The sequence below is a fragment of the Littorina saxatilis genome, linkage group LG12 (assembly GCF_037325665.1).
Source record: "Littorina saxatilis isolate snail1 linkage group LG12, US_GU_Lsax_2.0, whole genome shotgun sequence".
Classification (NCBI taxonomy): domain Eukaryota; kingdom Metazoa; phylum Mollusca; class Gastropoda; order Littorinimorpha; family Littorinidae; genus Littorina; species Littorina saxatilis.
Window position 1 is genome coordinate 34311329 of NC_090256.1, and position 27775 is coordinate 34339103.

Here is a 27775-nt window from a genome sequence, read left to right on the forward strand (position 1 = left end):
GAGCTTCGTCAATTTGAAAACCGTAGCACAAACTCTCCCATTAAAATCAATCCTGAACTTAAAAACCATTGTCGACCCTTCTCGTTAAAACGACCATTTACACCAACACTACAATCTCTTCACCATGTACAAGTGATAACAGAATTCTCCAACTTAAATGCACGCCAGCAATTATTAGTGCTTCCTGTGCAGTATAGGGAATATTTGCTGCACTAAAATGTCGTAGATGTCACGAAATTAAATCAGCATAGTATGCCTCGCTGCACTGAAAGTAGTTTGTTTGTTTGTTTGCTTAACGCCCAGCCGACCACGAAGGGCCATATCATGGCGGTGCTGCTTTGACATATAACGTGCGCCACACACAAGACAGAAGTCGCAGCCCAGGCTTCATGTCTCACCCAGTCACATTATTCTGACACCGGACCAACCAGTCCTAGCACAAACCCCATAATACCAGACGCCAGGCGGAGCAGCCACTAGATTGCCAATGTTAAAGTCTTAGGTATGACCCGGCCGGGGTTCGAACCCACGACCACCCGATCACGGGGCGGACGCCTTACCACTAGGCCAACCGTGCCGGACTGAAAGTAGTTAGATCGTTGATTGTTTGGTATGTGTTCAAGTGGAACAATACTTTTATCACACGTAAAAGCCAGGACAGATTTGTGATGGTAAATGCAATCGTTTTCACAAGATGAACAGTGCCTTTTAAAGTTCTATATTGATACATTGCTTAATAATTATGTTACCCTGCATCATCAGAAATCGAACTCTTATGTTAACAAAACTCTTCATTCAAGCTAAAAAAAATATATATATATTAAAATTTTTTAGTATATAGACATGTTCAGTATTAATTTCTGATATAGTCGACAAAAATCGAAAGACTGTGCGTTCAATAATTCTGTTGCAATTTTGCATAAGGCTGTAGTCGTCTCTCTTACTACATCAAAACCACAACTCAACTGTTCTGAGCGTCTTTTGTTTCTGTTGTCAAGTCCGGTGTTGAAATTTCACGCAAATATTTACCCCAACTGAGTTGTTTGCTGGGCATTCAAAATGTTAACTGAACAGCGCAGAACGTCAAATCACCCCAGAACGAAGACATGCACGCTTGCTTGTTCATGCATAGATGTCTTTCACTTGCCAATCGCAGAGCTGCTTTGTTTGACCCTACACTATCAAGTCACAAGTCTATTCTTCTTTAGTTCCACAGTTTCAACGCTGCTCTGGTTGACTTTGAAAAGCGGAGTCGTAACTTCAAATGTGGACTGTTTACTAGTTCAAAAGCCTCGGCACTTCTCTCGGGCAGACTTACACTCTGCACCAGCTGCTGAGGATACAACTTCGGTTTGAACTTTCTTTTCATATCGGGCTGAGGCAGCCCGCAAGTGTAGAGCTGCATGCAACGCTCCAAGTCGCAGCCCCACATCTAGCTGTTTTTAAATTCAAAAGCTTCGCTTTTGCTCTTGGAAGCAGATTGACACCATGCATCTGCTGCAAAGGGTACGTACGCTTTCAACTTGTTTTTTTCCCATGACGTAGGCTTGAGACAGCCCGCGAGTGTCGAGCTGTATGCAACGCTCCAAGTCGTAACCCTAAATCTAGCTGTGTTTAAAGTCAAAAGCTTTGTCACTGCTCTGAGAGGCAGATTGACACCATGCATCAGCTGCTAAGGATACATTTTCAACTTGTTCTTTCCTTTGACGTAGGCTAGAGTTAGTCCGCGACTGCTGAGCATCCGACGACCCTCGGTGATCGTCTTGTTGATAACGTGCACGCGTTTCTTTGGCACACGTCTCATCCTTTGATGAGCCATCTTGAGCTTGTCGAGGTTCACCTGCTTGAGGAGGATCATGGCGTAGCAGCCCTTGATCTTCATGAGCTCTTCGTGGGTGCCGGACTCGATGACCTTGCCGTGGCTGAGGACCAGGATGTGGTCTGCGTGGGGGATCTCGGCCAGCTGGTTGGTCGCCACAATGGTCGTGCGGCCCTCGCAGAACTTCCACAGCGTTTCCAGCACCTCCTGATCGGGACACGTGTGTAGAAGTAGTGCTTGCATGTTATAGCTATGTGCATTTTGTATGACAATAGTGCAGTGCAAGGCAAGATATTATATATACAAGTTTCTGTGTTCAACAAAGACGCAAACACAAATCGAAAGAAAGGTGGAGTAGGGGAAGGGGAGATCACATTATGGCGCACATTTTTTTTGCGTTTTTGACGCATCTTAAAACTCGCAGATGCGGTATTTTTTTCACCCTAGACACGTATGACAAAGGCAAAAATAATGAGCCGGTCTTTTCTCCAGTGCTACTTCGTCATGGAAAAAATGCATACCCTTGTCTTTCAGACATTCTACACAGCTCGTTTTGTGCGATTATTGCATTTTTAGGAATGAAAACAAACCTTTCACAAAAGGTTATTCCGACATATTTTCAGTACGAAAATATTACTCCATGGAACATTGTTCTTCGTCGTTGCGTATGCCTTACCCGGGTGTTGTTCTCCTTACTTTTTATATTTAGTCAAGTTTTGACTAAATATTTTAACATCGAGGGGGAATCGAAACGAGGGTCGTGGTGTATGTGCGTGCGTGCGTGTGTGTGTGTGTGTGTGTGTGTGTAGAGCGATTCAGACTAAACTACTGGACCGATCTTTATGAAATTTGACATGAGAGTTCCTGGGTATGAAATCCCCGAACGTTTTTTTCATGTTTTTGATAAATGTCTTTGATGACGTCATATCCGGCTTTTCGTGAAAGTTGAGGCGGCACTGTCACGCCCTCATTTTTCAACCAAATTGGTTGAAATTTTGGTCAAGTAATCTTCGACGAAGCCCGGGGTTCGGTATTGCATTTCAGCTTGGTGGCTTAAAAATTAATTAATGACTTTGGTCATTAAAAATCGGAAAATTGTAAACAAAAATAAAAATTTATAAAACGATCCAAATTTACGTTTATCTTATTCTCCATCATTTGCTGATTCCAAAAACATATAAATATGTTATATTCGGATTAAAAACAAGCTCTGAAAATTAAATATATAAAAATTATTATCAAAATTAAATTGTCCAAATCAATTTAAAAATACTTTCATCTTATTCCTTGTCGGTTCCTGATTCCAAAAACATATAGATATGATATGTTTGGATTAAAAACACGCTCAGAAAGTTAAAACAAAGAGAGGTACAGAAAAGCGTGCTATCCTTCTTAGCGCAACTACTACCCCGCTCTTCTTGTCAATTTCACTGCCTTTGCCATGAGCGGTGGACTGACGATGGTACGAGTATACGGTCTTGCTGAAAAATGGCCTTGCGTTCAGTTTCATTTTGTGAGTTCGACAGCTACTTGACTAAATATTGTATTTTCGCCTTACGCGACTTGTTAATTCTAGCGTGATCCCTGTTGAAAGAAAAGGGTATAGTAGCAAGGAGACAGAGAGATCCTGGACCCAACACCTTGAACGTCTGCCAGCAAAACAAAACCAGGGCCGGTATGCACGGGAAAGATAGCAACCAGATAGGAACCAGCCACGGGGTCGGATTGGTAGTAATTGAGGTTTGTGTGCGATTTGAACCAATCCGGCCCCGCGGCTGGCTCCCGCTCAGTTGATCACTTCCTCGAGCCGATCATCCCTTGCGTCCCTATGCAAAGAGCCCTAACCTTGGCGTCCTTGGGTTCAAGAGAAGCGGCGATGTTGTCCACCAGTAGAACGCATGGATCTTTGAACGCAGCGCGGGCGATGGCCAGCCGTGTCCTCTCCGCGCGGTTGAAATACGCGCTCCCGTTGCCCTCCAGGATCGTTTCGTAGCCCTGTACACGCACAAACACAGAGAGCACTAGACTGTGTGCGGGATAAGAATACTCAGTCTAGCCCTACACGCACAAACACAGAGGTCACTTGACTGAGTTCGGAATAAGAATACTCGGTCGTAGCCCTACACGCACAAACACAGAGAGCACTAGACTGAGCCCTACACGCACAAACACAGAGGTCACTTGACTGTGTGCGGGATAATAATACTCAATCTAGCCCTACACGCACAAACACAGGACGTGTACGGTCACTTGACTGAGTTCGGAATAAGAATACTCAGTCGTACGCACGAAAACAGAGGTCATTTGAATGAATGCGGGTTAAGAATGCTCAATCGTAGCCCCACACACGCACCAAACCAGAGGTCACTTGAAAGAATGCGGGATAAGAATACTCAGTCGTAGCATTTCAAGGGCATGGAGAAAGAGGTCGCTCGAATAAATGCGGTATAAGAAGACTCAGTCGTATAGCCACACACATGAAAACATAGGTCATTCGAATAAATACGTAATAAGAACACTCGGTCATAGCACTACACACGCATGGAGAAAAGGGTTATTCGAAGACATGCAGAACAAGAACACTTCGTCATCAGCTTGACGACTTTTCATTCACAACGAGCTTGTTTCCGTGGGTGCGGGAAGAATATTACAAATGGATAATCAAAAGCAAACCAAATAGAGGCCGGAAACGCTCGGGGTTTCTTCGCCTCTTCTCATTGGTGTTTTCTTAGACAACTGTACACAATAGCAAGATCTAGATCAGCACTTTTCAGGACGTGTACGGAAACATGTACGGGTAACGTCATCAAATCTAGTTTTTACGTCACGCGTTTGCCAAGATATGCAGTCTTGGTGGGAGCAAAACAACGTATGCATTTGGAACATTGGAGAAAAAAGTGAGTCACGGGTGACGCAATATCTACAGGTCTTTGCTACACGTTCGACCATCTAGAATTCTGTAATGTCTCACCGTGAACGATTGAATTCCGAAGAGGAACGAACAGAAAAATCTGAACACAAAACAAAACTAAACGTCATACCAAAAGATCAGAAGCAAACAAACACAGAGCTTTAAATAACCAAGTGTAATATACCTAAACAATATACCTGTGTATTTGCAAAGCCACTGAGTGTGTTTTTATCTCTGGTTCAAGCACAGGCGGAAGGTATCGTTCACTGGACCACTGCTTTCATGGAAAGACTACAAGGTATGTCACTCAGCTTCGAGTCGTGCTCCACTAACTTCAGAAAAAATCGTGCAAAAAATAATTGCCAATGTCAAGAATCTTTATAACTTTACAAATGCCGTGATAAATGAATGTTCTAATTATCTGTACCTTTTATATTTAGCTGCCTGTCCGCTGCATGTTTTAAACCGTATTTTGTGCGACCAAACGTGTCTGTCAACGGCATACCACTTAGATCCTGTGCGAATGATGATCGTCGTATGTCCGAGGAGATAATAGTCCGATGCGATCATTGGTCATATAATAACCGGATATTCGATGATTATTTTCATTGGTCGACTGAAATCGTCTGCATCGCTTCCGTTCACGGTTACTGTTATTCCGTTGTTATGCCAAAAACCTAAACTGAAACTCCCGTGGGTAGCTTCCCTTTGCTGCAATATTTATATATGTTTTAGACCAATGAGCACTGGTATGCATATTCGGTGCGGGATGCATGATTTCTTACCAACTACAGTATAGCGGTTCGCAAACGAACATTCGTCCAAATGATGGTTAAAAACGGCAACCTGCAGCGGACGGCAGCTGAAAATTAAAGGTACATACAGTTAAAACAATCATTCAACTGTATTTATTTGACCTCACACAGACTGTAGGAAGAGGCAAACCGTCTTGAACAAAACAATTGTCCGCAGGAAGCGACTCCAAGAACACAGACGACTCGAAGTTGAGTGTCATACCTTGTAGTCTTTCTATGAAAGTAGTGGTCCAGTGAACGATACCTTCCGCCTGTGGTTCAAGTCAGACATGTAGGAAGAAGAATGATTGAGCTTGCAAGTCGAACCGATTGATCCCTGACATTCACACATGCTAACGACTCGTACAGATCAAAAGATCGCAACGCGCAGTCGGTTTATCGAAAAGCTTAACAACAAGCTAACATAGTTGTAAAGTGTTTAATAATGTCATCAACACCCTTCTCCCCCCCCCTCCCATATTTGTTTTTAAACACAAAAAACACACATAAACACACAGCAAAAGATAACAACTTTGACTAGCGTTGATTGGCTGAACTACTGGAAACAATTCAATCGTCGCGCTTCTTTCTGATTGCAGCATTTCAGCGGGGCCCGGACCGTCCATTTTGAAAACTGGGTTAAAATCATGGCTCCTTATCCATCATTTTTTACTTTCTTTCAAACAGACAAAATAATGACAAATAAGATATGTGATGGGTTGTTCAGAGTGGTCCATCAAACATCGTATAGTGTCGTAGTCCTGCGTATGCACAAAAAGAAAGAGAGTATTCAAATGAAGTCAACTTAAGAACAGTGTGACTAAGGCAGTTATGAGGGCTCGCCAAAACAAATATGTGCATGTCGAAGAGCCTACAGATATAATTATAGAATGTCGCATGCGCCGTTACATGCCGCCAATAGCTATACAGCAAGAATCATTTTCTCTGCAGTTTTGTTTAACCTGTATAGGTCAGAGAAGGACTTGTGTTGTGTTAAAAGCAGTACCTATTAAACTTAACTATGACGCCCTGTTCAAACCAAATTATTATCTGCTCAAATGATATATTTCAAACCTGTCAACAATTTTGATTTTCCTCAGCAAAAGCCTAGCGAGCATGCTGTGATTCTCTCCTTACCTGGGGAAGACTCTGAATTCTAGAATGGATGTCTGCAATTTTGGCGGCCTCTGTGATCTCCGCCATAGAAATGTGCTCTCTGAGGTCACCATAGGTGATGTTGTCCTTCACACGACCGCTCGTGATCTCAGGGTCATGGATGAGGGCACACACCTGTTCTCGCCACCAGGCAATGTCAAGGTCGAATAACGGCGTGCCGTCTACCTTCTGCGGGAAAATGAAGCAAAAAGAGGAGAAAGTTTCAGAGAAGTGACGAAGATACTAAAAAGTAAAATGGAGAGAGACAAACCAAAGGAAAAGATGGGACAGGTCAGAAAACTTGATACAGAGGAGCAAAGACGGTAATGGTTCTTCATCGTGGCAATTACAATTGAAAGTAAGAAACATGTCTGGCTATTAATTTCATGAAGGTTGGTCAGAACTCGGTTGTGTCTTTCACTCCCCCCCCCTCCTCCAACCATCACCACCAACCGCATACGCACACAACCTCTTTCACTCACTCACTCACTCACTCATGCACTCGGATATAGAATGAAAGAGAACGAGAGAGAAAAAGAGAGACACACAGACAAGACAGACAAGGAGCTTCAATCCAGTTCAGTACAATTACAGAACGACCAAGTTACAGTTAAGACGACGAACCCTGAACAAAAGAGACCCCAAAGGGAGGGTCAGTGTCGGTAACCTGACTTCTATTGATCTTTTTTAACCCTTCCAAGATGCCGAAAAAGGCAACTGTTTTCCAATAAATTGTCTGTTTCCAGGTACTATTACGGTTCCATGCGAAATGTACTCGTAAGATCTGTACAGCCACTTCAAACTCCTGCTTATCAGGACACCCCCCAATCCATGGCTTCAAAGGAATGACCAGATGTCATTCCACCACCACCACCACCCCCCCTCCCCCCCCCCCCTCTCTCTCTCTCACTCCAACCCCACCCTCATCTTTCACTCTCCAACTTGAACTCAACTGACAGTCCTTCCCGTGTTCGGCTAACGATCTCAGATCTGGCCAGGCTTGTACATGGGATAAGACCCGCCCTCCACTTGGACTCATGCCACAAATCAACACCATGAAAGCTTGCTGTGGCGAGGGCCGTTGACACAAATGTCTTCATCAAAAATGCGTACCGAGCAGAGAGAGCAACCAGACTGTTCATTTTTGGTATGCGACCAAGCAGACGGCTAGCTGGTCTTGTTCCAAAGTCTGGTCAGGTCTGAGATGATAAAGGGCAGAATATACCTGCGCAGTGTCAGCGGCACAGACGACGCACTGCATATTATTGATGCTGCGATAGGGATTATGACGAGTACTTGGCCTGTTTTCCTTTCACTCGCAACGTGTAGTGGGCTGGGAAACTCTGCCGTGCGTCGTCTGTCCTGCTGAAGTTACATAGGGTGAGCGCCAGGCCTAAGCGCAGCCGACAAGGAGTGTGCCTTTCAAATGATCTCTTCTTCTGAGAAAGAATGGAGAGCCAGAGACACAGCACATCATGGCATGACCTCAAACGAGTCGAGACTACATACCCAGTTGAACAAACCTACATAAATGCTTACCACAGTGCCCGAATCCACCGCGTAAAAGCGCTGCAGAAGTTTGAGCACTGTGGACTTTCCTGACCCCAATGGTCCGACAAGTGCCAGCATCTTCTTAGGCTTTACAAAAAGATCGAACTTGTGCAGAACTCGAGAATGCGGGTTGCAGGGGTAGGAGAAGCTCACGTCCCGGAACGCTATCTTCCCATGAATGGGTTTCTGAAAGGAAAAGAAACATATCCCTGAGATGGTAATAATACAAAGGACTGATCTTGAGCAAAGCTATTGAACTCGATACTGTATAAGCAACGGAAGAAACCAAAGAACGTTTCCGAAGAAAGACAAGAAGTAAGATGTAGAATATTAAAAGTGAATGAAGTCAATAAGCTTATAACTTCCGAAGAGTTCAAGCAAAATACTATTTTCCCATTCATGACAACAACGTGACACCACAGTGACCTTGACATTTGACAAGTTCCAACAAGACTTGGATCATACCTGAGGTCATGCAAGTGAAAATGAAAACTGTTCATGATTTTACCCAAACATGGTCCTGGTGTGACCTTGGAATTCTACTAGGGTCAACCAAGCGCAGCTCATGTCTGCATGTCATCAAACCCAGGAAGTGTGTGAAGTGTCAGAGCTCTACCTTCAACAATATTTTATTGTTCTACCGGAAGATGACCTTGCTATGACCTTGAAATTTGACGAGGATCAACAAAACTTGTGGCATGACTGGAAGTTATTAAACACTCAAATCGTGAAAGGTCTCAATGATCTGGCTTTAAAAGCACTCGAGAAAATGACAATGTTCCCTTTTTTTCCCGTGCCAATTCCTTGAAAATCGACGAGAGTCACCAAGAATTGCGAAATACTTGGAGGTCAGCAAACCTTAAGGCAGTCCTTAATTGAGCCCGAAGTCGACTACTTGTCGGACCATTGGGGTCAGAAAAGTCCATAAGGACTGGGTGGCCGATTGGTAACGCACTTGCGCTCGGAAGCGAGAGGTTGCGAGTTCGACCCTGGGTCAGGGCGTTAGCAATTTTCTCCTCCCTTTCCTAACCTAGGTGGTGGGTTCAAGTGCTAGTCTTTCGGATGAGACCAAGAACCGAGGTCCATTCGTGTACACTACATTGGGGTGTGCACGTTAAAGATCCCACGATTGACAAAAGGGTCTTTCCTGGCAAAATTGTATAGGCATAAATAAAAATGTCCACCAAAATGCCCGTGTGACTTGGAATAATAGGCCGTGAAAAGTAGGATATGCGCCGAAATGGCTGCGATCTGCTGGCCGATGTGAATGCGTGAAGTATTGTGTAAAAAAAAAAATTCCATCTCACACAGCATAAATAAATCCCTGCGCCTTAAATATGTGCGCGATATAAATTGCATAAAATACAAATAAATAAATAAAAAAATAAATCCCTGCGCTTAGAACTGTACCCACGGAATACGCGCGATATAAGCCTCATATTGATTGATTGATTGAAAGCTTCGTGCGGCCAGTTTCGTGAAGTATACTTCGAGTAATCGACTTCGCCCAGTTAAGGACAGGTTTTAGAAGTTTTTAAACGTTCCAAAGCCATGGGTGGGACTGAAAAATTTCATGAATCCTGAAGAATTTTAAGGGGGGGGGGGGGGTCTGGGGCCCCCCAGACGCTGAAGGATTTGTAAAATCAACAACCAAAAAAACGTCACTACAGACATTACGAATCCGGATTTCCGGCAAAAACCGGAAGAATTCCACCCATTCAAAGCTCTAAAGCTACAACGAAATCCGAGAAAACCTCTACGTTTAGTGTTTCGTCTACGCACAGCCGTCAAGATGGCCGACCGGACGACCTTTATTAACACTCCTCACTACAAAGAACCTCCTGATTACTCAGGTAAGTCGAAAACTTCGTATGCCTTTCCGCCATAACCACATTACACCATACTTACCAATATCCTGCCTCCTGTGTTGTTGAGCAAGGGACGCGAATCAATGAGAGTAAAAATTTTCTCGGCTGCGTGCTGGGCGCGATGAAAGTGAATCAGCGTGTTTCTGGTCTGGCTTACGTCTACCTCCGCCGTCCCGAACACCAGGTAGGAGAAAGCCCTGTGGACAGTTCGCACGAATCAATGGAGAAATGTACGCGAATTAAATTTGAGTTAGACTCGATAAAAAATTCGTGTGAATTCGTCAACACCAGATAGGACAAAAGCCCTGTGGACAGTTCGCACGAATCAATGGAGAAATGTACGCGAATTAAATCTGGGTTAGGCCAAAAAAAAAATTAGTCTGTTTACGGTAACCCGACCGACCCTATTTTTTTTCGCGCGACCCTAGACTTGTTTTTGGCATTTGGGGGAAAAAAAAAAAAGAATAATAACGTAAAAATATGTTTTTTTGGAGAAAAAAAAATCCAGACCTACCGACCCAATTTTTTTGGGCCTATGTTACCGTAAACAGACCTTTTTTTTTTTTTTTCTCCTTAGACTCGATAAAAATTCGTGTAAATTCGTCAACACCAGATATAGGAGAAAGCCCTGTGGACAGTTCGCACGAATCATAGAAAAATGTACGCGAATAAAATATGGGTTAGACTCGGTCAAATTCGTGTGAATTCGTCTGGTGACATTTTTCATGAATTAATGGACACAGATTTAAACAAATAGAGGACACGGTAGTAACCAGATTAGTACTTTCTCTATCAATATTTCGGCAGCGACAAACTGCCTTCTTCAGAATGGCATGATAAAAGTACGGAATGACGGCATGTGATGTACAGTGTATATAAGAATAAATGGACAAAGGTGAGAAACAAAATCATGGTAAGATGCGGCCACATTGTTGTGCATGGCTTTTTGCGCGAATCGATGGCCAAAGGCAAGAATCGATATAAGTTAGTTGCGGAGACATCCGCGTGTATTCGTCTCGGGAATTACAGTGTAAAATACAATTACAAAGGAACAGAAAGACACACACGCATCTAAACCTCGCTTGACAATCAAATATTGACTAAATGGGAAAGAGACTAGTCTGTAAAATGTGTTGAGCGTGTAGAGTTCCCATTAGTGCTAAACCTACAATAACTGTGCACCATGTTCTTAGTATTTTGTTTTTTCGGAGGCAACACACACACACACACACACACACACACACACACACACACACACACACACATACACACACACACACACACAGAGCAAACTCACGCACGCTCGCACACGACTATAACAACAACAACAACAACAACAACAACAAAGCCAACAACAACAAAGCCTACAACAACAAAGCCTACAACAACAAAGACTACAACAACAACAACAACAACAACTACAACGACAACAACAACAACTTAAACAAAGCCATCATAACATAATTATTGACTTTATAGAAATGTGATTTATACAAAACAAGTCAACATACAAGAAAATGCACCCAAAGTCGCCGTCTTCGACACGCACGAGGTAGGATGCGAAGAAAAATATGGCGGTGTACACGAAGATGATGATGTTGAGAAAGCCGTGACCAAGGCCGTGCAGATGCGCATATTTAACAGCCGAGCTGTGAAGTCAAATGATAAAAATAGGATAAAAATCAAACCTCAAATTGTTCCAAAGCTGAGCAAGAATGCAATATATAAATTAACACACACACACACACACACACACACACACACACACACACACACACACACACACACAGGCACGCACGCACGCACCCCTCCCACACACACACACACACACCCACAGAATGTTCTCTTCAGCACTGCTATTCAGTAAAACATCCAATACCACAACCCTCCAAAGAACGACCCCCCCCCCGATTTCCGAACGATTTTCTTAGCACAGATGCCTTTTGCACTGACCTCCGAAAAGCGACACCCCGGCCCGACCGACCAACAGAAAGTCATCTATGGCAAGTGTGCCCGTGTAGAATGAAGGAAAGAAGGAAAGGGAGAAGGAAGGAAAGAGAGAAAGATGACGTGCTTGCAATCGTTCTGGAGAATGGTCTCCAGGCGGTCCAAATACATCTGCTTCATGTTCAGGATTGCTACAGTTGTTATGTTCTCCAGGGCTTCCTGAAAAATCTGAAACAACATTTCGACGTCGTCGGGGAATTTTGGCGTAACTCGTTCTGAACAGTTTCTCATGAGAAGTTTATTTATTTTTATTTGCTGTTGCTTTTCGGGTCCAGCGGACCATAATAGGCCAACTAAGGACAAAACTGATTATTTGTTATTATGAAAAAGTGTTTATATGTTCGTTCCTGGTGTTAATAGAAAGATAAAATAATGTTAAATCATGCATTGTCAATCGTATTTAAATTTTAAGCGAATATATTTTCTCATGGAGAATGATTTTCTTTGTCTAACGCCCCAAAAACATCACAATCGCCAAGAATCGAGTTACGCCAACATTCCACGATGACATCGATTTTTTCCCCAAAATGATCACTGGCTAAATCAAGAGCACTTCTTAAAAATGTTGTTGTTGTTGATGTTGTTGTATTTGTTGTTGTTGTTGTTGTTGTTGTTGATGATGATGTTGATGTTGTTGTTGTTGTTGGTGGTGGTGGTGGTGGTGGTCGTCTTTGTTGTTGTTGTTGTTGTTGCAATTGTTGTTGTTGTTGTTGTTGTGTGTTTTGCGTTGTAAAATTTGCTTCATAGATCGGCATATACAGTAGAATCCGCTTAATAAACACACGGTTAATAAAGACAGCCGCTTTTAAAATACTTTAGTCCGGTCCTGATTTATCACGATATGGCCCATGTAATAATCCTTCGGTTAATACATACAAAAATCCGGTTAATAAAAACAGTTTGTTGGCGAAATTGGGTATTTTTTCCGTGCTGGGACGCTCACTTAAAGGCAGAGTAAGCCTCCCGTAAACCATCACAGATACGGTCAGGCTTTTACACACAGTACAAACACCCTTTCATTTAAACACTCACCAATTGAGAACATCCTAGGTGCCCTCCGTAAAGAGCGAACAATTTTCAAAGAATTTATTTTTGCGTGGTTTATCTTACCCCTGAGCCATCGTGAACCCGTGTAATCCAGTTTTCCCCCTTTTCACAATGCAGTCGTCATAGTTAGTCATTTGAATGCGACTCGACGTGAGCTTATCTACAATAGCACGTTTTTTATGCACGAAACAACGGCTGTGGTTCACAAGAACTCTAGCGATGGCTTTTGACTGTTGAGAGGAACGGCGATTTGCACTGATAAACCGGGCCGTCGTCTGCTACGACCCTTGCGTGACCCTGCTTCCGGGCTTTTCTTTTTTTAAACTTTCACAACTTCGAATTGTTCTGATCTTGTCTTGATGAAAAACGAATTCTTTTATGATTAAAGAATGTTTGTGCAACAAGCTGTCAATTTATTATTTAGATTTTAAAAGTTAGGTCTAGCGCAAAAACGAGGCGCCATTGTTCTTCAGGGCCAAGTCCACGAAAATAAATTCTTGGAAAATGTCTCACGCTCGACAGAAAGCAGCCAGGATGTTCCCGTTCGGTGAGCGTTCAAATGGAAGTATGCCTGTACTGTATTTAGACGCTCGGGGAGCTCTGTGATGGTTTACGGGAGGCTTACTGTGCCTTTAACACAAATTTGACAATGTATTGTCAAACACGGAGCGATATCTACTCACCCGACAGACGATGCAAGCATTTGCTGAAGCTTAGTGAGCTAAGTTCAGCGAAAATTGTGATTTAGGGGGGAAACGAGATCACGAGAATTAGATCACGTTTGCATTCTCTCATTGCATTCTCTCCTACACACGTGTTGATGCCGACATCTGCGCAAAGAGCCACTGAAACTGCCGACAATGGACAAGTTTTTCAACTGAATCGTACAGGTACATTTACTTCATGATCGCTTCCTTCACAGGAGAGGAAATTCTTTTTTTTTTCTGTTTGACTTGTTTTTTTTAAATTCGGTTAATAAAAACTTCGGTTAATAAATACAAATTTGCCCAGTCCCGATGTGTTTTTATTAAGCGGAGTCTACTTATTGTTTTTCAATGTAATTGACCGATCTGTACGTGTGTTTCATTGATCAGCATGTTGTTTTTTATTGTTTTATAGATCCACATGTTGAACGTAAATGCATTTCATTAATCTACATTCTGTTCTGCAATGCGTTTTGATGATCTGCGTGTTGTTTTAAAATGCTTTTCGTTGGTCTGCATGTTGTATTTTCATGTGTTTCACCAGTCAGTATGTTGGAGCAGACAATCTTATAGGCATGCCCATATTCCCTTCGTAAGACACACTGGAATGACTCGAGTTTAGTCTACGTTAGAACGTTAAAGGTAGTCCCATTAAAACCATTTCTGGTCGCAGGGGAGCGAGATTCCAGCAATCTCAACTTTTCTATGCCCAGCTTTATGAGTGCAGTACCCATTCTCTTCTTCGTTGCTGCCTTCAGTTTATACGTCATTCTTATTACTAATTTTGACTTATAAAAACCTTCAGCTGTGTACATTTAGGTTAAAAAATGTCATGCCGAACTACAAGCTGTTCTTACTTGAGCCCGAAGTTGCCTTCATGAAGTCATTGTAAAGATTTTTGTTTCGTGTTTACCGAAAATTCAGTGCCACAACTTCGTGCAGCGATCTTCGTGAAGTAGACAAATAAAAGGATAAAGGCAACAACACCGCAACCACACCAACGAAAACATCCACAACGATCTTCCCGGTGACCCACATCACTGGCCTCCTTCATGTGCATGCTGTGGACCTTCTCAGCCTTGAGGTGGACCTTGCCCTGCAGGAAGCTGCCCAGGAGGGTCAGAGGTCCGAAGGTGGTGATGATCAGTGCCGTGCGCCACTCTGCCACCAGAGCCATCGTCAGACCAAAGATCACAGTTGTCAGAGTTTCCAGCATAGCTCCTGTGCGTATCCCCAACATCTGAAATGGTCACACACCAAAATATTAACGTAGACTCTTCGAATAGGAACTACAAAAATCTCATCTGCAGTCTTTCGTGCAGTTAAGACTCTACAACTGTTATAAAATCATACCGTTTTCCTGAGTATCAATTACACAATATCACCTTCCTTCCTTCATTTTTTCCTTCCTTCCTTCCTTCCTTCCTTCTTTCCTTCATTCATGCAATCCTTCTTTTCTGCCTTCCTTCCTGCCTGCCTTTCTACCTTCATTCGCACGCACGAACAAACAGACACATATTCACTCTCTCTAACTTCGTGTCTCTGTAGACGTCTCCTTCCCCCCCCCCCCCCTCTCTCTTTCTCTCTCTTTCTCTTTCTCTCTCTCTCTAAAATATATATCAGTTATCAAAAATTAAGCACTTTCTAGACCTACGCACATTTCAGACATACATTCAATCAACTATTGATTATGCGTCCACAGTGTGGGACTCTGCAAGTGCAAACACTTTGAAACACTTGTGCTCTTTACATAGACGAGCTGTTAAATTAATTCTTTTAAAAAATGCATCTCTCTCTACGTCTGATTATAAAAAATTAAAGATTCGTCCTATCAAATCAAGATTTACCTAAAACAAAGGTGCAATGATGCATAGAATTATGTCAGGGAATGCACCTACATTCATTGCCTCAAATTTCAAACCGAATAATTCAATAAAACAAATTAATTACCCCAACCCCTAGAATTGACCTTTACAAATCAAGTCTTTCTTATTCTGGCGCCTTATTGTGGAACTCCATTCCTGATTTAATTAAAATGCAATTCAGTGAAACTTCCTTCAAAGAAATGTACATGCTGTTTCTCTTGGAAACAAGTAAATAATTATGTGATAATATTACATCATTGCTTGATATTCATAATGCATTTTGAAATGTCTTTAATTTTTTGACATGTTAATTATATAAATTGTATTGTAATTAACTTAACTTCTATTTCTTCTTGTTATTAATCGAGTTACCCTCAATGGGCGAGGGCCGGACGAAAAAAAGGGTGTATATTTTGCTTATTCTGTTACCCTCGATAAATAAATAAAGTTCAAAGTTGAAAGTTTCTCTCTCTCTTTCTCTCTCTCTCTCTCTCTCTCTCTCTCTCTCTCTCTCTCTCTCTCTCTCTCTCTCTCTCTCTCTCTCTCTCTCTCTCTCTCTCTCTCTCTCTCTCTCTCTTCCTTCCAGAAACGTATATAGTAATATTGTAACATCACATATTCTAAAAGCACCAATATAACATAAAACTAGAGTTAAATCACAATTTTGGCAGCCAGACAGAGGAACATAAACTGAGAGCAGAACAGCAGAACTCACTCACGCCATGCAAAAGATCCGGGTCGTGCGTTAGACTGTGAGCCAGTACCGCGGGTCGGTTTTCCTCCTTGTCAAAAAATGACATGTTCTGGAAGAGAGGGAAAGGTTGATTTGATCAATGCGAGCTTTGCCTTTTAAAAGATACAGAATTCGTGTCAAAAGTTTGACTTGTTAGTCTGTTTGTCCGTCTCTCCCTCATTGTCGGTCGGTCTATCTGTCGCTGTCTCTGTCTCCTTTTATCTCCCCCCCCCCCCCCCCCTACACTCACACAAATACCAAATGAAAAGCCAGAGTAGTTAACTCAGTTCCTTTGTCACAAAACAAACTCTTTAACCATCCCAATTCCTGTTCGAGTCTCCGGATGAACACAAACCTCTCACACCCTGAAAACCTAATAACAAGGATGAAACTGACGGTAAACAAACCCCAACCATATCTGTTTTTTTAAGGCTTTATAATATCGTGAGAATTTTGTTTTATTCACCCCAGCAATTTCACAAAGGACCAATGAATTAAAGATACATGTATACTCAATTCTGAGATAAGGAGATAATGCATAAAGTCTGTTGTCGCACCTGTCTGAGCATTGCCTCAAACATCATAGTTCGGACTCGCGAAGTCAAGCGCGTCCCGGCAAACGAAAAGCAGTAATTCTGAAGAAAAAGCAAACACCCATTATATGTATCAAGGGTAATTATACAATGTATATCATTGATGGCAAAAGAAAATACTAACAGCTATTGTGTTTTCAGCGTAGCAATAGGGTCCGATGTTTAGACGAGACAAGTATAATGCCGACGAGTCGAAGACGAGTCGCATTATACTTGTTCGAGTCTAAATATCGGACCCTATTGCTATGCTGAAAATACAATAGCGATTATATCGCTGTTCTGACCTTGATTTGTTGTTCCAAACTTACAAAATGACATTTTTGTGTCGATGCGTTGATCTCAGGTTTTGATAGCAGACGCCGTTTCTTATGCGCATTAGTTTTGCGCAGGCGCCACACTGACTTTGGAAAAAAAACCTCGATTTGACAACACAGATGTTAAACAGTTTTTTACATTTAGTCAAATTTTGACTAAATGTAGAGGGGGAATCGAGACGAGGGTCGTGGTGTATGTGTGTGTGTGTGTGTGTGTGTGTGTGTGTGTGTGTGTCTGTGCTGTGTGTGTGTGTGTGTGTAGAGCGATTCAGACTAAACTACTGGACCGATCTTTATGAATTTTTTTTTTATTTTTTTATTAATTTTTTATTTTTTTTATACATTGTATTTCCTTTATATACACATAAACACAGCATAACATACATCATACACCGAGTTTATCAACAAAGCGCATACACACGTACATACCTAGACAAGACACAGACATAGACAGTAGGGTGGGTTGTTGAAAAGACAGGGAATATGGAAGGGGGGGGGGACTGAGGTTGTGTGGGGGGGGGGGGAGGGGTAACTGAGGTTGGGGGAGGGGAGGGGGGTAGGTGGGGACGGTGGTCACAATTTAGCATCCAAGTATACATGGGGTTTAATTATCGGCATAAAAGTACTGTATAACCTGTTATGAGTAAATGGGTCAGGGAGTATCACATTCAAAAATGTTCATACGAAATCAATCAATACAATTATCCTATAGCATCAATGAAAAAAGTGTCTATATAAACACCACTCTTTTTCAAATTTACCATAATAATTATTTACACTAGCATTATACTTTTCGATCAAAAACCTTTCTTTAACAATTTTCACAAAAACATTTAGTGTTGGGACTGTCTTATTTAATTTGGCTCCAAATATACTTTGTTTGGCAAGGAGAATAAACAAATCAAAAACAGCATCCGTATGAAAGTTGTCTAAATACCCTAAAATGACAAGCTCTTTTGACAAATTCAAATTACTGCAATGTGTGAAATTTTGACATAACCATTCTGTGAAATCAGACCAAAAAAGCTTAACTCTTGTGCACTCCCAAAACAAATGTATTAAGGTTTCCTCTTCCTGTGTACAAAAGCTACATAGTGATGTGTCGGAAATTTTCATCAAAAATAACAGGCGTTGAGTGGGAAAAATTCTATATAGTATTCTATATTGGAACCACCTTAGGTATGTGTCTTGTGTAGTTCGCCTTATTGTCAGAAATACCTTTCCAACATTTACATCAAAATTCAATAAATTAGCCCATTTTTCCATGCACTGTAGATTGCCATCATTTTTCACAAGATGGGTATATATATGTTTTACTCCACCTTTAGCTATTTGTTTCCATACAACATCATCACCAATATGAAAAACATTGTTTAAAACTGCATCTAACTTTAGTCTTTTATGAAAATTCTTAACTGAGCGCATAACGCCCTCGAAAAAAACAAAATTCAGTTGTAAATTTGGATGTTTTAATTTAAAATCGTTATATGACAAAAACCCATCAGCTCTCATCAAGTGACCAACTGTAATAAGTGTGAGTTTAGATAGAGCGGACAGCGTCAGATAAACTCTATTTAAACGAGACAGATTAGCCGCGGGTGGAGGAGGAGGATGTTAGATACTTGAGGTAGGCCTAAAGGGATCAGTGTTGGCAGGTAGGGAAGAGAGGGTAGTAAAGCAGGATATCAACACTTAGGCCCGTAATTAGAAAGAGAGGGGAGAGGAGGACTTGTGAAAGTCAAGGAGAATAGCCCAGCCGCAATGTCCATGTTGCCGGGGGGCTTGCACGTGTGATGCATCAGCGGGGGTCTATAAGAACAGGAGAGCAACACATTGTGGTCAGTCCTTACCAGCGCGGCGCAGCGGGCATATGCCAACTATTTCTTACTGCAATATGGACTTCGAATTTGGAGCGTGGGCAACAGATCTGCCTTTAACGGTGGTTAAAGTTCTCCAGGATGAGGAGTTGAACACCCTCAATGTGCTGAGAAATGCGACTGCCCAGGATTTGGAGGGCCTGGGTCTCAAGCGTGGCCACTACGTAGCGCTGAGAGTAGCAGTGGCGGCCCTGCAAAAGCGAAGCGGGGGAGGGCCACTATCCCAGCGGGTGACTGAGGAAAAAAGCGTGGAACCACTCCAGGGACTGTTAGGCGGCTTGTCACTGCAGCCAACAGGTGAGACCTCCTATCTTTCCATTCTGGATTTTGTGCCGGGGTCGATGGCGGCCGAGGAAGAGGTGACACTCGGGGGAGGTGTCATCCTAAAACTCAACCAGAGACCAAAACTTGACAAAGTCTCCCCCTGCCACTGGATTGTGGCAAACGCACGCATCATGGCGAAGTTGAGTGCTGAGAAGCCCGGGTTTGACTCGACCGCCTACCTCCGGTACACAGAGATGATAGGCGAGCTGGGGGCCAGATACTTGTGGCAGTCGGTGCTTCTGTACGACGACGAGTACAGAAGGCGCCAGTCGTCCAGCGGATTCAAGTGGGGAACCCCCAACCCCCACCTGTCCACGGTGATCCTGCGGGACCGGCCCCAGCATGGCGTCCAAGACAACAAGGGCGGCAAGGCTACGACGGCCAGCGGCGGTTCCCGGCGACCAGCGGGACCCAACGGGAAGGAAGTGTGCTTATTGTATACCAACAAAGGCGACTGTCCCTATGGGTCCCGCTGCAGATTCCTCCACGTCTGCGACACCTGCGGCATGGGCCACCCCGGCAAGGACCACAAAGTGACAGCTACCACCTCCCCAGCCTAGGACACAGCGCAACGAATTGCCGACAAAACGGTAGGCCCCACCTTCAACAGCCCGTTCCCTCAGCTAGATTCCAATAAGTGCGAATTTCTCGGAAATAGTGATTCCATTAATGCTAAATCTCAAATGTGGCACAAGGTGCTAGAAGGCGATCACGACAAAACCTTTTTATTAGATGGCATAAGAAACGGTTTCCGTGTAACAGAAGAGAGTAGGGCAGGCGTACTAGACGTAGAGCAAACAAACCATAGGTCATCGAACGAACACCATAAAGCTGTGGAAAAAGAGCTATTAGATCAGATAGAAAAAGGTTATTACATTGTAGCTAGTAGAAAACCAACTGTGGTAAGCGCTATCGCTGCGATTCCCAAGGATGATGGCAGCATCAGGTTGATCCATGACGCTAGCAAACCCACAGGTAGGGCAATGAACGACTATTCTATACCTGAGTCAGCTAAATTTCAAACCGTATCTGACGCGTGCGCCCTAGCGAAGACAGGGTATTGGTGTGCAAAAGTAGACTTGCAGTCCGCCTATCGGTCAGTATGCATCAGTCCGGACGATTATTGTATGACTGGGCTGAAATGGCATTTCACAGGTGAAAAGAAACCTACTTATCTCTTTGACAGTCGGCTGCCTTTTGGCAGCAACGTAGGGCCATCACACTTCCATCGCCTGTCGCAAGCTATTCGCAGATGCATGGCACGGAAAGGCATGCCAGGTGTGTTAGCGTATATTGATGATTTTCTTCTGGTAGCAGCTACCAGACAAGAGTGCAATGACATGTTACTGTCTTTAATTAGATTATTGAGGGAACTGGGTTTCAACATTAGCTGGAAGAAGGTGGTGGGGCCTACTCAACGTATCACATTCCTCGGTGTCGACATCGACACGCGAAACAACACCCTGTCACTTGGAAGTGACAAGTTGCAGCAACTGCGGCAGCGACTCCTCCAGATCCGAGGAAAGAAGCGCGCGACAAAAACTCAGCTACAAAGCATAGCGGGGTCCCTTAATTGGGCCTGTCAGGCTGTCAGAGGAGGAAAATTCTTTCTGCGGCGGATACTGGACACGATTAAACCCCTTCAGCAGCAGCGACACAAAGCGAAACTATCTGGCGAATTTCATAAGGATGTACAATGGTGGCTTTCTTTTATGCATGTATTTAACGGCACAGTATATTATTTTCACAATGCAAAACAGCATGTTCATGTAGATGCATGTAATATTGCAGCGGGTGCCTTTTGGCAAGGTGACTGGCAGTACACCATCTTTGAAAAAGACATGCAGGCAGCAAAGGAGCTACATATTAACTATAAAGAAGTGTGCGCTGTGGTGCAAGCAGTGACACGATGGGCTCCGATGTGGTGCGGACAAGAAGTGATTATTCATACCGATAGTACTGTCGCAAAAGCTATCATTAATAAGGGCAGATCGACTAATAAGTATGTGAACAGTCTGCTCCGTAAAATGGCGTGGGAATGTGCAAAAGTGAACTGCAAAATCGCGGCGATACATGTGGCTGGTAGTGTAAACATCATGGCTGACACAATTTCCCGCCTCCATGAGCCCAGACGGCGCGAAGACTTAGTGCGTCTGTTGACATTCTGGCACCGGGGGAGACCCCCCGACATCAACCTGTGTGACCATATGTCTGACCAAGCCCTGTTGTTCCTTGTTTTTCAGACCAGCAGCCCCCATTAGGGGCGCAACTGACGGCAGAAGTGTTGGATTACAGAGCAAGTGCCTTTTCTGATAACACTAGGAAGACTTACCGCATCCACCTTACCTCGTATTTACGTTTCTGTGGGGAGATGGACATAATGCCAGTGCCTGTGAACGAGCAGACTGTTGCGCAATACGCAGCGTACCTAGCCCGACGTTTGAAACCGTCCTCCATCAAGCAATACATCAACATTATTCGCATTCTTCATCTTGAAAGCGGCTTGCCGCACCCATTCAGGGACTCGTGGTACGTCCAGACAACACTTAAGGGCATCGAAAAATGCAAGGGGTGTGCCACTGATAAGAAAACCCCAATCACCCCTGAATTACTACACATAATAAAAAGCCAGCTGGACCTTGAGTGTAGGCAAGATATTGTGTTCTGGGCTGCGTGTTTGGTGCTTTTTTTTCGGAGTTCTCCGGAGATCGAACTTGTTTCAGGACAACGGGAACTTCGATCCTTGTAAGCAGCTCACAAGAGACCAGGTGGTTATTCTGGGTACGGGCATGTCAATAACGCTCCAATGGAGCAAAACGATTCAGCGTAAAGAGCGCTCTGTTGAAATTAAGCTCCCGGCAATGTCACTCCATCCCTTGTGTCCAGTGTCTGCCGTGACCGCTGTGTTACCTTTGTTGGGGCCGATGGACCCCAAGGCGCAGGTCTTCCCGATGAAAGGATCAGACTTTAATAAGAAACTGCGCTTGACTACCGCTGTTGCTGGGGGAAACTTCTCCAGCCACAGCTTTCGGCGGGGTGGTGCCGCGTGGGCGTTGAGTTGTGGTGTGCCGGGGGAAATTGTCAAGGTGATGGGGGATTGGAAAAGCAACGCGTACTTAGGCTACTTAGACCAGCTGCCACAAAAGATCATCCTGCAGATCACATGTAGCCCAGGCAACTCCTTCATGTATAACATCACAACAATCCTAAACCTCCCACCTCTAACCTAGTATACTGTCTTTAGTTGGGCTGAATAACGAGTAGTACCTCTAATTTGGGACGTATCACTGCACAATGATATCTCTCATTGTCAGATGGTATTCTCTTGAATAAACTGCCCTCGTTATTTGCCCAAATCAATACATGACTTGGCTATGTGTGATGTATGTGCGCACGAGAGTGATTGCGTGTGTGTCAGGTGTATGTGAGTGTGTGCGCGCGCAGGTGTGTGAGTATAACTGTAAGTAATAAGAGGGAGAGAAAGAGGAGTGTCATTTCTTTGGGATTATCGTGTGCTCTAGATTTGCGGCGGGGGGGGGGGGGGCGATAAGTGAGTAGTTTAAGTGTGAGTTTAGATAGAGCGGACAGCGTCAGATAAACTCTATTTAAACGAGACAGATTAGCCGCGGGTGGAGGAGGAGGATGTTAGATACTTGAGGTAGGCCTAAAGGGATCAGTGTTGGCAGGTAGGGAAGAGAGGGTAGTAAAGCAGGATATCAACACTTAGGCCCGTAATTAGAAAGAGAGGGGAGAGGAGGACTTGTGAAAGTCAAGGAGAATAGCCCAGCCGCAATGTCCATGTTGCCGGGGGGCTTGCACGTGTGATGCATCAGCGGGGGTCTATAAGAACGGGAGAGCAACACATTGTGGTCAGTCCTTACCAGCGCGGCGCAGCGGGCATATGCCAACTATTTCTTACCCCCCATCCACCCCCGGCATCCACCGTTGTATTTTGTTAGCAATCCGTTGCATGATGTTTTTAATTTTGAGGCAAATGCACGCCTGTTTGTGCCTTCACTTGAAGTGAGGGTGTGCATGAAGCGACTCGAACCTTGTTATGTAATCATTATTCACGGTGTTAAATCTTTGAGTGAGGGCTCCTTGTGTTTGTTGTTAGTGTAACCAAATGTTTGTTGTTTTTTGTTGTGGACTTATGGGACGTATCACTGCACAATGATATCTCTCATTGTCAGATGGTATTCTCTTGAATAAACTGCCCTCGTTATTTGCCCAAATCAATACATGACTTGGCTATGTGTGATGTATGTGCGCACGAGAGTGATTGCGTGTGTGTCAGGTGTATGTGAGTGTGTGCGCGCGCAGGTGTGTGAGTATAACTGTAAGTAATAAGAGGGAGAGAAAGAGGAGTGTCATTTCTTTGGGATTATCGTGTGCTCTTGATTTGCGCCGGGGGCGGGGGGGCGATAAGTGAGTAGTTTAATGCCATTTCCCATCCAATTCCTGTTAAAAATAACCTTTTTATCTATGCAAATATGTACATTATAATACAGACGCTCTGAAGCAAAATCACTCAAGGAGATGGGGACACATTTGCATGCAAAATGTTTGTAATGTTTGAAAACATCTCTCCAGAAAGGATTCTGAACTCTTTGCATCAATATGTTTCCAAACTCACCTCCTCTCTTGTGAATGTTATGTACAAGTGGACACAGAGCTTTCAGAAGTTTAGTTACTTACTACTGGACCGATCTTTATGAAATTTGACATGAGAGTTCCTGGGAATGATATCCCCGGACGTTATCTTCATATTTTCGATAAATACCTTTGATGACGTCATATCCGGCTTTTTGTAAAAGTTGAGGCGGCACTGTCACACCCTCATTTTTTAATCAAATTGATTGAAATTTTGGCAAAGCAATATTCGACAAAGGCCGCACTTTGGCGTTGCATTTCAGCTTGGTGGCTTAAAAACTAATGAATGAGTTTGGTCATTAAAAATCGAAAACTTGTAATTTAAATTATTTTTTTATTAAACGATCCAAAAACAATTTCATCTTATTTTTCGTCATTTTCTGATTCCAAAAACATATACGTATGTTATATTTGGATTACAAACAAGCTCTGAAAATTAAAATTATAAAAATTATGATTAAAATTAATTTTACGAAATCGATTTAAAAACAATTTCATCTTATTTCTTGTCGGTCCCTGATTCCAAAAACATATAGATATGATATGTTTGGTTTTAAAACAAACTCAGTAAGCTAAAAAGAATAGACATACAGAACAGCGTGTTATCCTGCTCAGCGCGACCACTACCGCACTATTCTGCATGGCTTGTTGATTTCACTGTCTTTGCCACGAGCGGTGGACTGACGAAACTACGAGTATGTGGACTTGGTGAAAAAAGCAGTGCGTTCAGTTTCATTCTGTGAGTTCGACAGCTTGACTAAATGTTGTTATTTCGCCTCACGCGACTTGTTATTAGTTCATTCGTATACAACAAAAAGAAGTTTGAGTTTTTTTAATTTTGAACAAGACTACTTATGAAGAAGACCAAAACACAACATCAACGGAAAACTAGAAACAACTGAAGAACTAGGATGCAACAAGGGAGAGGAGAAGAGAACAGCTAATCCGTACAACGCGAGCAGACGGCAGCGAAGTTTTCAGTTTGGGTGAATGGCATTTATGCTTGTCTCGTCATGAAGCGAATTTTTCAACCTCAGTTATAAACGACTACATGAATGTTAGTGCCATGGGTTGTACATCAATACTTCAGAGGGGAAGTGGCATAGTGTGGAGTTACGAGATAAGAAAAGCCGAATGCGAAAGTTTGTGTCAGTCGACAACTGGCACACAAAAACGGCTGTTCCGTTTTACTCCCCTGTTTGTACTACATCTTTCGACTTTGGGCATTTTGTGGTGTTCAGGGACAGAAAATAATTGGTTTAGTCCTGTTTCATCGGGAAGTTAGCAGAAAAGGGTATGCTATCGACATTTGTAAAGCTGAAAAACATTCCCGAGAAGAATTTCAAGTTGTCAGTGTATGCTGTTGTCGATTCAGTGAAACATCGTGTGGTACAGATGGGTAAACCGGAACCATGCATCATTGTTATTGCCAATATGCTTTTGGATATTGGCAAAAATGGCCGACTTACGTAGCATTATGTTTTGATGATCGGAAGAGACCATCCAATCACAGCCCCCGAATTCCCCCACGTGTACATCAGAATAGCTATATAAGTTCATCATATTTCTAACATGGATTTTTTTTTAATTTGGGGATTTAAAGGCAAATTTAAGTATACATTTTTCATATTTCTGACATGATGTAAAAATGTGCATCCTTCCTATGTAAGTGCAATCCTGTAACTCTCTATTTAGATATATAAGTAAATGCTTGTACACGAGGCCAGGCCAGCCCTCCACCTCAACACATCCCAAAATGCAACAGCCTGGCTACTTCCTGTGAAGGTTGGACATTTGTTGATTTTATTTCGCAGATTGTCATGCTTCCTGTGCAGTGGTGTTGTTGTTGTTGTAATGTTGTTGTTGTTGTTTTTGTTGTTGTTATAGAAACACGAAAATACCCGGTATGTATCCCCGAAAGCGGCGTATGGCTGCCTATATGGCAGTGTAAAAACGGCCATACACGTAAAATCCCACGAGTGTACGGGGGAGTTTCATCCCATGAAAGAAAAGGAAGAAGAAGAAGACTGCGTCCACTTACCAAAAGAATTCTGAGCATGGCAGCACACACGCTGACGCCCAACATTATGTAGAGGAAGTCATAAACTTCCCACGAGTGTTCGCTCTTAATGTCGCGGGCATGCTCGTACCAGTGCTACGACAGAGGCAACACACACAACGAATTAGACAGGAGGGGGTGGGGGGGAGAGAGAGAGAGAGAGAGAGAGAGAGAAGCTTTGACGTTTTGAAAGTTTAATGTAATCAAACACATTTGAGGATGAAAGTCGCTTGTTCATTTCAATGCTTGTTATTCTCTCAGGTGCCAGGAGAAAAGGTTCCGTACAACTCTCGCTTACTCTATTACACATGTCGTATGCATAAAGAGCGATTACTTCCCTTTGGTTATTTGATATTTAATGTAATCAGCTTTAAAAGCCCTTTAGACAAAGAAAAATATAATATGTACTCACACAAACACACACACACACGCACACAAACACATACACATACACACACACACACAGGGTCCCCACTGGTTTTTAGAAACAAAATTCCATGACTTTTCCATGACTTTCCATGAGCCTCAATAACATTTTCCATGACTAGATCCACAGGTCGCCATTTCCGAACACGCAAACTTTTTACGTCTTGTCACTGCCAGTCTTGACACTGGCTTGCTTTACACTGAATTTGAGTCAGTTTCTACGCAGTGTCTCTTCGACAAGCACCTCAAGCATTTGCTACGCAGTCAGATTATCTGTAATGTTTGCTGGTCCTGTCATTTCACTAAACTGGACCAGCCACTGTTTGTATCCATCTGCACTTTCGTAAATTCCGTTTCGTAACCGTCACTGTGACTTGACGAACTGTCATTTTTTTCACCGCGATACACAGTTTATTGCGAAGATCTTCCTCGGTAATTCGTTCCAATTCCGCATACTTTTTGTTGTCAAGAAACAACTCGAAAGAAAGTTTCAAACTCATCATCCTCCATCTTGCTTGTCGAAGCGCCAAAGTACTTTATCGATGCAAAAACAAAAGCAGAAAACTTCGACGAAACCGACTCAAATGCAGCGCAGACCACACGACGAGATAACGGAAGGAAGTGAGCCTCGCTTTGGCTCAAGTGCCGTTAAAAATACCGTTATTCTCGTGTGCAACTACGAACGAGAAGTTGGTCATACGAACAAGCCTTGTGCTGGCGACGCAAATCGCTGCTGGCTCGCAAGGGGGGGGGGGGGGGGGGGGGGGGGGGATGGCTGGGCAACGAAAATCGCCGCTGGCGTGCTAAAGGTTAATTTTTCTTTCTTTCTTATTTTTGTTAAATTCCATGACTTTCCATGACTTGAATTGAAATTCTATGACTTTCCAGGCCTGGAAAATTAAAAATCAAATTCCATGACTTTCCAGGTTTTCCATGACCTGTACGAACCCTGCACACTCTCTCTCTCTCTCTCTCTCTCTCTCTCTCTCTCTCTCTCTCTCTCTCTCTCTCTCTCTCTCTCTCTCTCTCTCTCTCTCTCTCTCTCCTCTCTCTCTCTCTCTCTCTCTCTCTCTCT

General features: G+C 43.2%; 2 protein-coding genes across 2 annotated transcripts in view; both read right to left on the bottom strand.

Moving 5' to 3' along the window:
* Nucleotides 1-533: 533 nt before the first annotated feature.
* LOC138981805 (ATP-dependent lipid A-core flippase-like) lies at nucleotides 534-11893 on the bottom strand. Its single transcript, XM_070354884.1, has 6 exons — nucleotides 11610-11893; nucleotides 10139-10295; nucleotides 8219-8416; nucleotides 6662-6868; nucleotides 3665-3814; nucleotides 534-2026 (listed from the first exon to the last, which is right to left on the bottom strand). The coding sequence occupies exons 3-6, from the start codon at nucleotides 8306-8308 to the stop codon at nucleotides 1673-1675; spliced, it is 801 nt and encodes a 266-aa protein (XP_070210985.1). The 5' UTR covers nucleotides 8309-8416; nucleotides 10139-10295; nucleotides 11610-11893; the 3' UTR covers nucleotides 534-1672.
* Nucleotides 11894-12045: 152 nt separating this feature from the next.
* The window catches only part of LOC138983069 (ABC transporter B family member 2-like), a 67588-nt gene continuing 51858 nt past the window's right edge, over nucleotides 12046-27775 (bottom strand). The window contains exons 15-19 of the mRNA XM_070356474.1: nucleotides 26257-26370; nucleotides 17012-17089; nucleotides 16441-16524; nucleotides 14893-15096; nucleotides 12046-12273 (exon numbers count right to left, since the gene is read on the bottom strand). Of these exons, the coding sequence (XP_070212575.1) occupies nucleotides 12097-12273; nucleotides 14893-15096; nucleotides 16441-16524; nucleotides 17012-17089; nucleotides 26257-26370 (657 nt within the window). The 3' untranslated portion in view covers nucleotides 12046-12096. The remainder of the gene's footprint in view (nucleotides 12274-14892; nucleotides 15097-16440; nucleotides 16525-17011; nucleotides 17090-26256; nucleotides 26371-27775) is intronic.